We start from the raw sequence: 16976 nt of genomic DNA, 5'->3' as shown, positions 1-16976 counted from the left end.
TAGCTATGTATTGAAGAACTGAAAACCAAAAAGGCAACACTAAGAGATAGGAAACACAGAAAACAGCTAGCAATTCGAGGACTGATGGAACAAAAAGAAGAGGAAGGAATTATTAAAACTTAAAATGTTAGAAGAGGAGCTCTGCCAAGCTGAAACTCAACCTGCGAGGAGGGTCTCTGCTTGGCTGGTGCCGGGTCTCTGAGGAGGGTGCTCTGAGGCTGGTTCCGTGAGTGTCGGAAAAATTGTAAAGTGAAGTTAACTGTTGTCATTGGAACAAACTCGCTGCTTGTTGAAGAAGATTTACTAGGGTAATGCTGACAGGGACAGGAAACAAAAACAAGAATAGTAATAGGCAAACAGGAAGACGTAGTCCCTTGTTCCTCTTCCAGCTTTCCAGGGGCCCTCTACTGCCCTCTACGTGCCGATTCTGACACGGCGCCTGCTGGCAAAGGGAGTTGTGGTTTACAGGGCCCCAGCTCCAGCAAAGCGGAGAAAGGATAGTCCCCTTATCATACCTAAAAAATACTAACAAAAACTCTATAAGATCAAATGCCCAGATAGGATTCATATTTTCCTGATGGCTTTATAATTTTTTTATAGTTTACTTATTTGAATCAAATCTAAATAATGTCCATATACTGCTGTTGATAAGAACTCTTTTTTAATGGGAAGAGAAAACCACCCTGTGGAGGGATGATGGAGAGGATCTCACTTTCATAAATGAGAAATGTCAGGAAGGCAGCTCTGACATAATAAAACCCTCTTAAGAGGAAGAGCCCGGAGAATTAATGAATCTGAGAAGAATTTATGTCTGAACGCCAATCATTGTGCACATTAGAAAGACACTTCTGGTCAAAAGGATGCAAGTGTCCTCGGGTACACTTTATTAAAATACATGAAAAAGTTAAAGGAAAAACAAGGCCAGCAATAAAGTGAAAGCCTGCATACTAATGGAAGTCTGACAAAAATTAAGTGTCCAGACCATTTATAAACTCAGTGTCCTGTGTGTCTACACTCTACCCCTCAAGAAACTGAAGTCTACTGTGAGGCTTTGATAAAGAAATATTTTTGAGAGTTAAAGTCTTTATCAAAATTGATATTACCTAAAAATTCTTTCAAAAAATAATTTAGAAGTTGTGGTAGTCTAGGTATGGGGGGGATTATAAGGTGTAGCAACTCCCCTCCCCCTCCCCCCAGTACTACATCAATAGTTTTGGCTGCCAAGAAACATCTTATCCAGGACAACTTGAAGATGCAAATGGTTCTAGCATGTTTCTACAAATAAGAAGACATAAGAAGCTTGTAGCTGTTTTTATTGTTTAGTGTTTACCGTGCTGTTGTGTGATTTTTCTTTCTTTTTCTGACTTGCAATGAGGATACAATACACAGGAAGAGACCTCGAAGTTGACAATGAATGCTAAGACCTTGTACCTCTCTTATTAACCAACACACAGTTAAAGCGCTCTCTCATAGGAGAAAGAGATTAAAAGAAGCATCTAGGAAGAGCTTTGATGCAAAGCTGACTGGAAGCTTTGAAGCTTCTAGAGTCATGGGAGGTTATCTCTAAACCAGGAGATTTAGGATGAGGTGATGCTACTCAAATATGAGAAAAGAACATATTAAATGAGACTGGTGAGAACACACTTAGCTGTGTCCATTCCTTAAAATATAATTCCAAATTTTTAAAAATATAATCAATAACCACTAAATATGCATAGTTTTAAGATATAGGTTTATACTTTTTTATATAAATGGTCAGAAGAGTTCCCATATCATGTCTAAGGAGTAACCAGGGTTGTAAACCAAATGCCACCATTCGCCTAGTGGAGACATAGGCTGATTTTAGCCATAATACATCCTTTGGCACGATATCCTGACAACCTAAATTTAAAAAGTGAAGATGAAAGTCAAACAGTATTAGATTAGGAACAATGATTTCAAGGTACTATTGTATAAGTTTTATAGCACCAGCTACACTTTGGAGCCTGAAGGAAAGCAAACTGAAGATGCCTACCAGTTCTTACCTGTGCCTCCATATTTGTCTGCCATGTTAATATCAATGTCAGATTTTAAACTCAGCATAGTCCTAAGGACATCGTCACTGCCTTTCCCAGCAGCCCACATAAAGGATGTTCTTCCTTCGAGGTCTGAATCATCTTTCACTGACGGATGTTTTAAAAACACTTTAACTGTTTCCTGTAAGAAAGTTCATTTAAAAATTTGAGACAAGAGAGTAGCATTTTTTTTTTATGGTAACAAAGCCACTGTTATATGTGACTTCCACTAAGAAGCAAAGTATTTTTTCCCTGCTTTTGAGTCAGATGAAATTATCTTTTTATGAATAACAAAATTACAATTTCCATTGAAAGTAACAATCCTCTGTCCTTATATATTAGTTTTGGTTTTCATAGCACTTCAGAAAAAATAACCTAACCCACACATTCAACATCCTCATAATTGAGAATGATCATCCTCAACAAAAGTTTGGAAAGTTCATAGGTCACTGTTAGAGAGATGAAGTGATAGTTAAAAGGTTCAAGTATTCAGTGTTATGACCAATACTAAAACACAGGTTTTCTTGGACATTTTACACGGAGAGATGCATATATTCAGGCATGCCTACAGAGAAGATTACCATATTCTCTCACTGTGTGTTTTGTTACTATAATTTAAAAAAATAGCTAATGCATTTATTGAATAATGATGGGTGGTTACTGAGAAATGCAGTGTTCAATTCATTTAAACACACGTTTATTCAGCAATTCCTATATTCAAGCTCCTTCCTCTATGGGATCATACAAAAATTAGGACCTTTGATAATTATAATAGTGCTTGACAATTTTAATGGGGATTAATATTGTAACATTTAAAATTGCCTCTTTCCTCAAAACTCACATGCTTACAAACTGTTAGAAAGATCATAGAAACTTTTGCTTGAATGGAAGTAAAACATTTGAGAATAAAAATTTCTGGAGACTGCGAGTTGGCCAAAATGTATAAAATGTTGATGCTCAATACTTTAAAGCTGGAGGAAATTCAATGGCTCATCTAATCCAGCCCCTCATTTTACAGATGAAGAAATCTAGGTTCAAGCTCATACAAACATTGGTGGCAGCTACAGGAATAGAACCCAGGGCTAAAGCCCAGCCATCTTTCCACTGCCTCACATACCACTTCCTAGTCTTGGAACTAGTTGTTGAGCTCCTGAGGTATTATAGCTTAGTGCTCCTAGGACCTAGTGTGCATGTTGATTGAGTAGATTTGAAAAAAGAAATGATGTTTTTAAAAAAGAGAACTTTCGTGAGTTATAGAGTCCAAGGAGATCAAAGGGCTTGAAATTGAGTTTAGAAAATTTGCATAATTATTAAAAAATCATCTCTGGAATTGGCAGTTTATCCAAAGCAAGTATTTCTGTGAATACACATCCATAATATTCTACCATTCTTTCTTACTCCCTTTGGCAGTTACTTAATTACTGGTATCTGTACATATGTTAAATTTGGAGTCTAAGACTTGGGTTCAAGATTTTGGGCAAGTCATTTAATCTCTTGGAACTTGTTTTCTTCATCTGTAAATAGGTATAGCACGTCCTCTCATAGGCTTGTGTTGAACTGTGGATTGAGTTCTGATTTCCATAGATTGACTAGACAGGGCCAATTGAATTTCTTCTCTATTTGTAGTAAGAAATAACCCCTCCTTAAAATACTACTGTGTATTTTTCTGAGATCTTTGGAGATAATAGAAGACAATGGTTTGCCAAAACTCTAGGTGATAAATAGAATAAATTTTTAGCAATGCCAGGAAGGAGGGACTATGGCTATAGTTGGTCTGGGTAGCAGAGAGAAAGAAGGGTGGGAAAATAAGATATTTTAGCCATCTGAGTATTCAGTGTGTTCAATGGTGCATTTGGGGAGGTAAGGCAGATGGAATTATACTGTGCTGATGAAAGCATTCCTATAATTTAATGAAACAAGAGGTTCGCCACACACACCCACATAGAAGGCAACAAAACCAACTGTGGCTGCTTTGACATGGGCCTCTCTGGATGAGTCTCTGGTTCTTGGTGGCCACTCACACTCAGGAAGCTGAAGTAGCCTAGACACTGTCATGTTGCTGGCCAGACTGAGTGACAGAAGGGATGAGAAAGTGCTTTGTAAACTATAAAGGGCAGTAAGGGAAGAGCTCTTAATAATATCCAATATCTTTGGAAATATCAATAATTCACATTTTTGCTTTCTCAGATGCATAACACACATCATTATTAGCACTAGCAGTAATAAGAAGGCATTCTCTTTCTTGAGTAGCTGCTCTACACCAAGGACTACACTAGGCACTTATAAATTTTCTTTAATCTTACAACAATCCTGAAAGAAAAGGTATAATTATCTTCATATTACATATGAAGAAACTAAGACTCAGAGAGGTTGAAAAACTTGTGCAGGGTCACACAGCTAGCAAATAGCATAGTCAGGATTCCAGCCAAGGTTTGTCTAGTTCCAAAGCCTTACCACACTGCCTTCAGGACAGTTACAGATTGCTGAACACTAAGTTGTCCTTGGTGCTCTAAAGGTAACAAAAAGGTGAAGCACACTTACAGGAAAGCAAAATGTTATACTGAACAGTTAAAATAAAAACTACATAAAACTTCACATGTGACTACCAAATTTATAGAAACTCAGACTATCACTTGCATCACAGAGTTAACAGTATAACCAATTGTTAAGAGACAATTGCTGCACAAACACCCACAAATGAGTACATGTAAAAGTGATGGAATTGGAATACGATCAGTGGAGTGTATCAATGTCAATTTCCTCTTTATGACATTGTGTTATACTTTTGCAAGATGTTGCCATTGGGGTAAATCGGGTGAAGCAGACATGGGATCTTGCTGTTTTATTTCTTACAACTGCATATGAATTTACAATTATATCAAAATAAGAATTCAATTAACAAAAAAGACAACCATCATGTTTTACTTACAGCAAAGTTACTCTGAGCTGCATAGTGCAAGGGCGTGGCTCCTTGGCTGTCAGATGGGATGGTTCCAGACTTATTTCTTTCTAAAAGGAGATGGACAATCTGCGCATGGCCTGAAAGCAGACCAGGTAGTTGTCACATACAAAGGGTGTTAATTAATTCATAATCTAGTTAAAGGAAAGGAGTAAGAAACATCACTAGCACGTAATACAGCATTCAGAATGTTTCTGAGTAGCCGCCCTCAGTGCAGTCTTTCTAACTTCTCACTAAAACACTATAATGATGTAGAACCCAGGCAAAACTTACAACACTGGGAGCTTAATGCTTCAGTCAGGAAGGAAATGACATTAACTATAATTGCCAGACTGAGAAAAAATGATATTGGTATCAGCTCATTGCATCCCCTGGCTTCACTTTATAAAAACTGCCTGTAAAAAAGGTGGGAAGGTGTGTTAGAAGCCAGCCTCTCTCAGCCATCAGTGTCCCCAGTCTCCAGGTTCCATTGCACAACCAATCAGAACTGCACAGCTGTTCTCTTCTGCTATTCAGGACAGACTATAACACAATGTCTCGTAATCTCTGAAGCCTCCTATCCATCCTCTTTAACCTCCATCCCCTAATTTTTTAACATCTAGGCAGTGATTTCAAGTCCCAGAAAACAAGTGGGCAGAAATGATGAGGACGTGGTGGAGGAAATACCTGGCAGTGCCTTCTGGAGGATGTGGTCTCCACAAGTGAGGAAATGTAGAAAGAATCAAAGAATGAACAAATTTGGTAATAGCATATTTAGGAAACCTGGATTTAATACATTCTATTGCTTCAGCACACCAGGAAACCAGGCAATGAAGATGCCACATTAGCAGAGGAAGGATATGCTGCATGAAAGCTGGGCAGAAAAAAGGCATTTGAGTGGGAGCTGTGCTCATCCACCTGCTCTCCAGCTGAGGTTGAGATGGAGTTCTCCATAAAACAAAGGGACAAAAGTAGGATCAAAGGCAATCTACGCCCCATCGTCAGTCTAAACGTATCTCATCTTGTTTGAAGGATAAAGAGAAAAATTCAGTAAAGGTTATATGACACACTCTAGGACAGAGGAAAAGGAACAGCATCAGAAAGATGAAGTGCATGCTTTGGAAAAGGATTTAGAGAAGGATCCAGAGGAAAATTTCAGGAACAGTTTGGCATCTCGGCTTAGCACAAAGAGATGGGCTCTGTGAGGCAGAAAGACAATATCCTAAGAAGAAGATACACTGAAACGAAAAGGGAATGGAAGAAGGTGACAAGGAAATAAGCTGAGATAAAAAGAAACATGGATGAGAGAAGGAAAGCAAAATGCAAACTAAAATACAGTCTATAAGAGGCAGAAAGAAAGCAGCACTTATGGAACAAAAGTCAATTTAGTAATGTGGAGACAAATTTGAAAAGTCCTCCCAGAAGGCAGAGGAAAAAGAACAGGGATGAAACTGTACAATGAGATGAACTCTAAATAATAATTATAAACCTGATGATAAAACTGAATGCAAATGTAAAAGTCATTTGCAAAAGAGAAGATGTATAATTTAAAAACTAAGACCACAATAATAAGCAGGGAAAACCTCAGATTATATTAACAAACACCCATAGAGTGATAAGTAAAAGTGTGCTAAACTCTTCATTTTAAATAGGTGAGAACCAATAGATGCAGTTTTGCCCTTGACTCTGACTCAGGCTTAAAAAAGCTTTTGACTGATTTAAAAGTAATCACTAATGGAACCTAAAAATCCTCCTAAAATATTAGGCAATTCAAAACCAAATAGCAACAAATCTAGTCCATACACCAAAAGGCAGAAAACAAAGGAAACAGGAAAAAGAATTAAGATAAAATCCAAAACACTAATAATACTCAAAGAGCAGAAAAAAGACACAATTATAAATCTTTTAACAATGACTATTAATGGGTAAAACTCCTTCACTACAAGAGAAAGACTCTCAGATTGCTCCCCGCAAAATCAGACACCAACACATATATATAATCTCTCATCTAAAAAAGTGATCCCTGAAAAGCTTAAGTAAAAGGTATATCAGGAAAATATGAAGAAAAATATCAAATATCATGGTATTAGCACAAATATAAAATTAAAGTCCTCCTCCCCAAAAATAAAGGCGTCGAATATGAAGAGGATTATTTTACATTTACATTTGTCAATGAATGTGTATTTCTTTTTTCATCATGAATGTGGATAGAAATTAAATTTAAAACATGATGCTGAAATTAAAACTAATATATAACAGAGAATACATTTATATGACTAAAGTTTATGCATATAATAGGGGGATTTAGGTATAAAATGTCATATCAATTAAGAATTAAAATAATTAAATAGGAGGTGGGAGCTGACGGGGGAGAGTGGGCAGAAGGTTTCCTACATTCCTGCGGTTCCCCTACAGCTGGTCCTTGGATTCACAGTCAACTCACCCAGCAGAGCTGCCCAGTGAAGTGGGGTTCGAAATAAGTTATCATAAGATGTTATGTTGCAGCTCTCGTACGAGGTCAAGACATCAACCACCGTCACATTCCCATCGGCGACTGCAAAATGAAGAGGTGTTCGTCCCTCGTAGTCTTGCCAGTTCAGTAAAGACTCCGTTGGAGCAGCATCCTATTATTAAGGAACCAGAGATTTCAGACACACATAGAATCCTCAATAAGTCGCATCTGACATAAGTATTAAGTGAGCAGTTTTCTAAACTTTTATATTCTCTCAGTACAAAGCGATAAAATTCAGAAAAAGTATACGGTTTAAATATTTAAAAGTTTATTTTCATATTTAACTATAAAAAGTACAGAAAAGACATAATAAATACCACGTACTGACTATGTAGGTTAAATAGGTATCAAATTTTGCCTAATGTACTTTTATATCTGTGATGGATTTAGCTAGAGTTGTATGTTTTGTTCTTTTGCTACATATGTATGCGTCCGTAAACAATACATAAATTTTGTATGTGTATTTTCAATATTTACACTTATGCATTATACTATGCATATCCTTTGGCAATTTTTTCTTTCAACACTATACTTTTAGGTATTTATGTTGATCTTAGTTCATTTATTAAACCACAGTTTAGTTACCCATTCTCCGACTGAGGGATATTTAGGTTATTTACAATTTTTCCCACTATTAACAATTATGCGGCAGTCAACATGCTTCCTCTACATGTCCCCTTGGGGCACACGTGTGAGATTTTTCTCCAGCCTAGACATCTAGAAGGGGAATTGCTGGGTTGAAGGATATCTGTATCTTCAACTGAGTATTTTCAAGCTGTCTTCCAAATGGTTGTGCCAATTAATACATCCATGACAATGTGTAAAGGTTTTTACTTCCCCAAATGGTGGAACAAATTAACCACTCGGTATCATCAAGTTTACTACATTTTTTCCCTTATAGGTATGAAAAGCATTTCACGATGTTTTAATTTATATTCCTTTTAAAATGAGGTGGAGATTTTTTTTAAATCATATTTATTGGCTATTTGGTTTTATTTCTCTATAAACTGACAGTTCATAACATTTATTAATTTTCCTATGGGATCTTTGCAGCAGATATTATGATGTACTGCCTAGGTCCCCCTTCAAGACTAAAGGACTCGTCTCGCCAGCTGCTGGGAGTGCTGCCAGCAGATGACCCTCAATCGCTGGCCTCTTCTGGAACTGCTTCAGCTAAAGAGAGTTACCTCACCCAAGGTCATGTCCCTTCTCAGACTGGGTCAGATCCAAAGCTAAGCCCTCCTGCCCCAGTTTGAGAACTCTCTGAAGGGCCATCCCAGATTTAGAGCTGCCTGTGCAGTCAGCCTACTTTACAAAAAAAGGAATGTGAAAGTTATTATAAACACTTCAAAAAAATAAGTAGAATATTATCACAATGGTATTTTAGGCCCTTGAGTCTCCCAAGGACCAAGATGCATTTACAAGGGAAAAAAAGCCAAGTCTATGAGGAAATAAAATACTATGAGTGATAACTATGCTCCAAGGACTTCAGATATTGGAATGAACACATAAAGAATATAAAGTAACTATCTATGAAACATGTAAGAAAATAAAAAATGAAATAAAGCAAGGAACAAAAACTATCAAAATGACCAGACAGATCTGAAAAAGAACCAAATAGAACTTTTAGAAGTGAAAATATAATCACTAGGATTAAAGATTCAATGTATAGGGTAAACAAATGATTAGACTGAGCTGAAGAAAGATTTTGTAAACTGGGAGACAGATTTGATGCAATTACCCAGAAGGTGGCAGACAGAGACAAGATGAAGAAATGTAAAAGAGAAGAGACACGGAGAATAAAATGACAAGGTCTAAAATATGTACAATTGGAGATCCTAAAGGCAAGAGTAGAGAGAATGAAAGAGAGGCAATATTTAAAGAGATAATGGCTATATATTTTTCAGAGCTGAGATGCAATAATCAAAAGGTATACCACACAGGAAAAAGAAAAGACAGACTGCGGTAAAAGTACAGCACGCCATACACAGAAGGATGTAACCTGAGCAAAAAGATAAATCATCTATAAAGGAATGACAATTAGACCCATAACAGACTCCTCAGGAGGAACAACAAACGGCAGAAAGCAGCAAAATAATAGCCTGAACAAGTTGAAAAGTGTAACTACCTAGAACTGTGTAGACAGGAAAACTATATGTTTAAGAGCAAGGTAGAAATGCAGACGTTCTCACCATTTACAAAAGAGAGAGTTTACCACCAATAGATCTACACTAAAGGAAGTTCTAAGAACTGTATTTCAGGAAGTGAGATAACTCTAGAAGGAAAATTTGAGAGTCAAGAAGAAGTGCAGAGCAAAGAAATTACTTAACATGCAAGTAGAAGTAGATAATCATTGTATATACAAAATAATATCTTTTAAAATATAATTTGTATGTTACAAGTAAATAGGATTAAATATTAGACTACTGCAGCATGTAAGTTGTAATTTGGAAAAGAGTGATTAGAAAACTTCAAAGAATCTACTAATAAAGATTCAAAATGAATAAGAAAGCATAGCAAGTTGGTTAGACATATAATCAATGAACAAAAACACCAATTGCATTTCTATACACTTGCAACAACTGGTTAGATATATACCCTAGATGTGGTAAAAAAAAAAAAAAAAAAAAATTCAAAGCAGTACTGTTTGTAAATAGTGAAAAACTGGAAACAGTTCCAAATGTCTGTCAATAATAGAATGAATAATGTCTGGCTTATTAATAAAATGGAATACTATATAGCAGTAAAAATTAATATATTACAGCTACACACAGCAATATAGTTAAAATCACCAGCATAATTGTTGAGCAAGAAAAGCATGTTGCAAAAGAATATATACAATATGATTCCATGCATATAAAATTTAAAAAACATTAAAAACTAAAAAACATATTGTTTAGGGATATGAATATATGTAGTAAAACAATAATGAAAATCAGTGGGATGATAAACTCAAAATTGAGGACAGTTGTTGCCTCTGAAAAAGGAGAGAAGAGAATGGTAGCGCGAGGTACCCACCAGACTTCAAAGGCAACGGAGATGTACTTTTTCTTCAACCCAGTGATGAGTGCATGAGTATTTGTCGTTTCCTTATTCTGTGTATCCTACATGTAATTTACAAATATTCACTTATATCTATTCCCCATTTAATAAAAGCAAGTATAAAACAACGTCAGGGAATGATAAGCATAAATTCAGGAAAGTAGCTGAGCGGGCAGGAAGGAGCATGGCGGGGGAGAGAATGCATTTGGAAACTGGCACATCAGAAACTTCTACGTGGTTTTAATAGCAGTATTAAAATGTTCTATTTCTTCGGGATGGGTTCACAGGTCTGTTGTATTGTTTTGCCTCATAATTTGCTTGTGCATCATATATATGCTTTCAAGAATATTAGATATTTCACAAGAAAAAACTCTCTTGGAAAAGCCATCCAGGTCTAGCAGCACTGTTGTACTCACCAGAATGCATCGCACTGTGTGAACAGCACTCGGATCTTTGTGGTTGGCTGCCCAGTGAAGTGGGATCTTGCCTTCGACATCAGGAATCCCAATGTTGGAATCATGCTTGATAAGCAGCTTCACGTGCTCAGGGTTATTGTAGTAGGCGCTCCAATGCAGAGCTGTTTGCTGCAAAATCGAGAGATTCTCAAAACAACGACAACAACAACAACAGTAACAACACAACAGCATACCTCTCCCAAGCTTTTACAGCGTGATGGGCACTGTTATAAGAGTTTTATCTATTTTATCTCATGTAGTCCTCATGGCAACTCTGGCAGATATGTTCTCTTCACTTTGCCTGATGTCGAAGGCATGTGATTAATGAGGAAACTGAGTACCAGGAAGACACATAATCTTCTCAAGGATATATAGGTAGTAAGTGGCCGAAGTGGGATTTTAACCCAGGCAGCCTGACTCCAGAATCTACCTCTTAATCATGGCAGGCATTTAGGTCATCAAGTCCTAATAAATGGTAATACTGAGAAAGAGAAAAACAGCCCAATACTTTACGAATAATTATCAACAGAGTAAGTAATGATCTTGATATTGTACCAATACCTTACGAATTTGGTAGAATGTTTTGAATTTTAATATCTATCAAAAAGAAGATCCATCCATAGGAAATCATGGATCTGGAATCCATTTCCTATATCAAAGGATGAATTTAAATCTAACTATAATTTTACTGGATAAATAATTAGACCTACTTACTGATGTTGAGATACATTTTGAAAATACAGCAACACTTGCTTTATTTTGGATAAAAGTTAAAAATGAACATCGTGAAGTTGTTGAGGTTGCTTTAAACTCTTTTCTGCCATTCTCATCAACATACCTCAGTAAGACTGGTTTTCCTATTAGAGTTATTAAGGAAACACATAGAAACTCTTTAGATATACATTATCCCTTGCAAGCAGCATTGTCATCAATCCAATCTAGAAATAGATTATTTAACATTAGGAACCAAGCTCATTTGTCACATTAAAAACTTTAAATGTTGGGGCTGGCCCTGTGGCTGAGGGGTTAAATTCACAGTTCGCGTGCTCCGCTGCAGGCAGCCCAGTGTTTCGTTGGTTTGAATCCTGGGCGCAGACATGGCACTGCTCATCAAGCCATGCTGAGGCAGCGTCCCACATGCCACAACTAGAAGGACCCACAATGAAGAATATACAACTGTGTACCGGGGGGCTTTGGGGAGAAAATGGAAAAAAATAAAATCTTTAAAAAAAAACAAAAACAAAACTTTAAATCTCGACGTACCTGATATTCATTCAAAGTGCACCCATAGGCATTCAATATAGAGAGTCACTACTTAACTGATTACTTTTTGTTTACTAATAACTGCAGAACAACAAAAAAAAGTCACAAATACAATAGCAATTAACTACCTATAACCACATTTTCAATAAACAACATGTATACTTTCTATAATTCTTTTCTTTTTCCAGGTTATGTTTGTTCTGAACCTATTTGCGGAAATGTAACATTATGTCTGTTGAATCTAATAGTAAAGTTTGGGGTTGTATTTTCTACATCTTTGTCTTGTTTGTTTGTTTTTGTTTTTGGCTTAAACAACAGACATTTATTTCTCACAGTTCTGGAGGCTGGGAGTCCAAGGTGAAGGTGCCAGCCAGTTGGTTCTTGGTGAGGGCTCTCTCCCTGGCTTGCAGATGCCTGCCTTCCTGTGTCTCCTCACACGGCAGAGAAAGGAAGCTCTGACGTCTCTGCCTCTTATAAGGGCACTGCTCCCATCATGGGGGCTCCACCCTCATGACCTTGTCTAAACCTAATCACTTCCCAAAGGCTCTACCTCCTAATACCATCACATTGGGGTTAGGGCTTCAACAAATGGATTTGGGGTGGGACTCATGCAGTCCCCAACAATAAGTAATGAAATTGTACTACTTTGGAGATCATTTCGGGGTAAGTTGGAAAATGATCTGCTTTGGTTTCAAATTCACTAGCTTAGTCACCGGCCCCTCCACAGAGGATTGGTCTTTGGTGTTCTCTCCTTGTGAGCACTCCACTCTCCACTGTGGTTCCTGAGTTCCCCAGATGTATTAGGATCTTCTTAGGAGTAGGATCACTGGACAGGCCTCCAGAATTCCAGGTCTCAGATGCAGACATTGATCGCAGTCTGGACCAAATTGTTCACAGGCTGGTAGGGCAAAGCCATGCGGATTCCAAGTAGGCCAAGCATGGAAGCAGATCATCAGCTGCTGAATCCCTGCCCTCTTCTCTCTTACCCATCATCTACCGCTCCAGCCTCTTTTCTTTCTTTTTTTAACCACTGACCGCCTATAAAATAGCTCTGTTCAGTTGTCCTCTTGTCCACATGAGTAAGTCCAAATCTGGATAGATCTGTTCTTCCCAAACTTGATTCCTTTTCCAAATGTCCCACATTCATTCTTTTTTTCCTTCCTTCCTCTCCCTCTTCCTTCCCTACTTCCCCTCGCTTCCCTCCTTCCTTTTTTTTTTAGTGGCACCATTATGCTCCCAGTCTTGGTAATCTTTGGCACGCGCTCTTTCATTTTCTACAGTAATCAAGTTCTCTAATCAAGTTCTCTCCTTTTCCATCTACCCTGGTTTGGACCCAGGTCAGCTTGCATCTAAGATCATGGTTTTCATTTTTGTAATTATTTTTTTTAACTGTGACAAAATGTATATAACATAAAATTTACCACTTTAACTGTTTTTAAGTGTACAGTTTAGTGGCATTAAGTACATTGACATTGTTGTGCCACCATTAGAACCGTCCATCTCCAGAACTTTTTCATCTTCTCAAACTGAAACTTCATATCCATTAAACAATAACTCCAATTCCCATCTCCTCCCAGCTCCTGGGCAACCACTACTCTACTTTCTGTCTCTATGAATATGACTACTCTAGGTACTTCATAAGGGAAATCATCTAATATTTGTCCTCTTGCGTCTGACATTTCACTTAGCATAATGTCTTCAAAGTTTATTCGCGTTGTAGCATGTGTCAGCATTTCATTCCTTTTTTAAGGCTGAATAATATTCCACTGTATGTATATACTGCATTTTGTTTATCCAGCTGTCCATCAATGGACATCTGGGTTGTTTCCATCTTTTGACTATTGTGAACAATGCTGCTATGAACATGGATGTACAAATATCTGTTCATGTTCCTGATTTCAATCCTTCTGGTTATACAACCAGAAGTAGAATTACTGGTTCATATAGTAATTCTATGTTTAAATTTTTGAGGAATAGGCATACTGTTTTCCACAGTGGCTGCACAATTTTACCTCACTACCAGCAGTGTGCAAGGGTTCAAATTTCTCCACATCCCCACCAACACCTGTTATTTTTTATTTTTGTGATAATAGCCATCCTAAAGTGTGTGAAGTGTTATCTCATGGTGTTTTTGATTTGTGTTTTCCTAATGATTAGTGATGTTGAGTATCTTTTCACGCGCTTAGTGGCCATTTGTGTATCTTCTTTGGAGAAATGTCTATTTAAGTTCTTTGCTCATTTCTTAATTGGGTTGTTTGGGGTTTTTTTGTTGTTCCTTTTTTTTTTTTTTTGAGGAAGATTAGCCCTGAGCTAACATCTGCCCCCAATCCTTCTCTTTTTGCTGAGGAAGACTGGCCCTGAGCTAACATCCATGCCCATCTTCCTCTACTTTATATTGTGGGACGCCTGCCACAGCATGGCTTGCCAAGTGGTGCATAGGTCTGCACCGGGGATCCAAACCAGCAAACCCAGGGCCACCAAAGCGGAATGTGAGAACTTAACTGCTGTGCTACTGGGCTGGCCCCCCTTGTTTCATTTCCCCCTTGTTTGATGCATAAAAATGCATCATTTTTAATGCATGTTACAAAATTATTGATCTGTGGCAGATTGGAAATTTAAAAAAACCCTGATCATTTACCTCAGATAGTTTTGTTTGTTTGCTGAGGAAGATTCACCCTGAGCTAACATCCATGCCAATCTTCCTCTAGTTTTTAGTATGTGGGCTGCCAGCACAGCATGGCCCCTAAAAAATGGTCTAGGTCCATGCCCGGGAACTGAACCCAGGCCACTGAAGCAGAGTGCGCTGAACTTATCCACTAGGTCACCAGGGCTGGCCCCACCTCAGATAGTTTGAGACTCAGTGCTCTAGGATTTCGTCTTGCTCTCTTCTCTGTGCCTGCCTGGACTATGCAGATCCAATTTCCATCCATCTGACTGGATAACCTCCCATCCCTGTTCAAGAACAGAAGCATATATGACCCTGGAAGAAGGCAGGAAATTCACAGAATATACTGGAGAAGACACTCTAAAGCCCAAAGACATTTGTGGTTTCTTAAGTTATTAATGGGTCTTTGTAGATTGATCAAAGTGCTTTTTTCAGTGAAATATTAGCACTATAAATGCTGTGAGTTAGGAATGATATTAGTCTGAAACAGTTGTAAAATCAAGTTAAAGTTGATTTCAGAACTCTGGGTTATATGAGTGGCTACTAAACAAAACCCGAAAACTACATAAAGAATACTATGAGAGCAAAAGGATTATGGAATAACTCAGCGAATTTAATCATAAGAGTGTTAATTATGTGGGAGCGTTGGAGTTAGCAAGACTCTATGATTAAGTGCCTGGTGAAAAGGAAGAAGATTATTGCACTTGTCTAACTAAACACCACATTTTTTCCTGTAAAGAACGATCAGAGTGTCCAGCAAAACAATGACCCGTACGTACAATAGGTTAAAATTCAAGAGCAAGGAAGATCACAGATCCTACCAACAAATGCTAGAGCAAATGTCAGAGCCAAAATGAAACTAATTATAATAATTTTATAGCTCACATTGACTGAGAGCATCCTGTGCACTGGGCATTGTGCTAAACACAATCTATATGCATTATCTCATTTTATCTTCAGCAGCCCTCTTATCCCCTTTTCACACAAGAGAAAACTGACACATAGAGGAGTTAAGAAATTTGCCCAAGGACACAGAACAAGTAAGCAGTGACTGCTAGATCAAAACTCAGTCTGGTGCCAAAGCCCAGACCATCATCCACTACATACTTGGTACGGCTCCCCGGGCATTTGGTCTAATCACCTATAGTAACCACCTGTAGCAGGACCAGTGGTCAAATACTGGGTTTTGGCGTTAGGCCTGGGTTGAGTTCTAGTCCTGCCACCTGGGTCTTGGGCAGGATTTTAATCTTTCTGAGCTTCAGTTTCCCTCTCTGTGACAAGGAGATGATGGTACCTACCACACCCGAGGAGCACGAAGTGATAGAATTTAGGCGGAAGGCTTTCCTGGGCTGTACGGAGACTGGGCATTGTTCTACCATGCAGATGAGAAGTCATTTAGGCCTTCTTCCTTGAGGTTTCACGTCACAAAAGGCAGCATTTGCTGTCTGCTCTTATTTGCCTTCGACTTTGACGGTCCATTACCTTGTTTTTATCCTGTGTATCCACTTCGCCTGGTGCCATAAACTTCAGCAGAAGTGCCAAACACTTAGGGCTCTTGTGCCGGGTGGTCAAGTGCAAAGGGGTCATCTCCTCCAAATCCTTTTGCATCCAGTTTGCTCTGCGTGTAAGCAAGAGTTTCATGAAACGATAATTTCCCTAAATAAAAAACAAGAGACAGAAAGGAGAAATTTAGTTTGGGGCCAAAAATTTTTTTAATTTTAAAATGTTTTAAGTATTGTAATTATTCTGTCAGAGTAATAACATGCAGATAAATTAATAAAAGAAAAAATACTTACAATTCCACTATTCTATCAATTGTTTTGTTTTTTCATGTTTCCTTCCAACCTCTTTTTACATGCATATGTTTTACATAGTGGTTGGTCAATACTTCATTGTGTTAAAGCAACATATTTTATTTAACCACTCTATTATTGTTTCCAAGATTTTCTTTTATAGAAAACATACTTTATAGAAAATGCTACGATGAAAATCTTTTTTCACACAGATTTGCCCCCTAATTTTTTCATAAGAATCAATTATCGGGAAT

At 37.7% G+C, this 16976-nt stretch overlaps 1 protein-coding gene across 1 annotated transcript in view; it reads right to left on the bottom strand.

The window, feature by feature from the left end:
* The window catches only part of INVS (inversin), a 142427-nt gene that overhangs the window by 53600 nt on the left and 71851 nt on the right, over positions 1-16976 (bottom strand). The window contains exons 4-8 of the mRNA XM_046659535.1: positions 16412-16585; positions 10963-11130; positions 7436-7616; positions 4984-5093; positions 2025-2196 (exon numbers count right to left, since the gene is read on the bottom strand). Coding sequence (XP_046515491.1) covers positions 2025-2196; positions 4984-5093; positions 7436-7616; positions 10963-11130; positions 16412-16585 — 805 coding nt within the window. The remainder of the gene's footprint in view (positions 1-2024; positions 2197-4983; positions 5094-7435; positions 7617-10962; positions 11131-16411; positions 16586-16976) is intronic.

The sequence above is a fragment of the Equus quagga genome, chromosome 1 (assembly GCF_021613505.1).
Source record: "Equus quagga isolate Etosha38 chromosome 1, UCLA_HA_Equagga_1.0, whole genome shotgun sequence".
Taxonomy (NCBI): Eukaryota; Metazoa; Chordata; class Mammalia; order Perissodactyla; family Equidae; genus Equus; species Equus quagga.
Note: the sequence above shows the minus strand (reverse complement) of the source record. Positions and strands in the feature narration are given on the sequence as shown.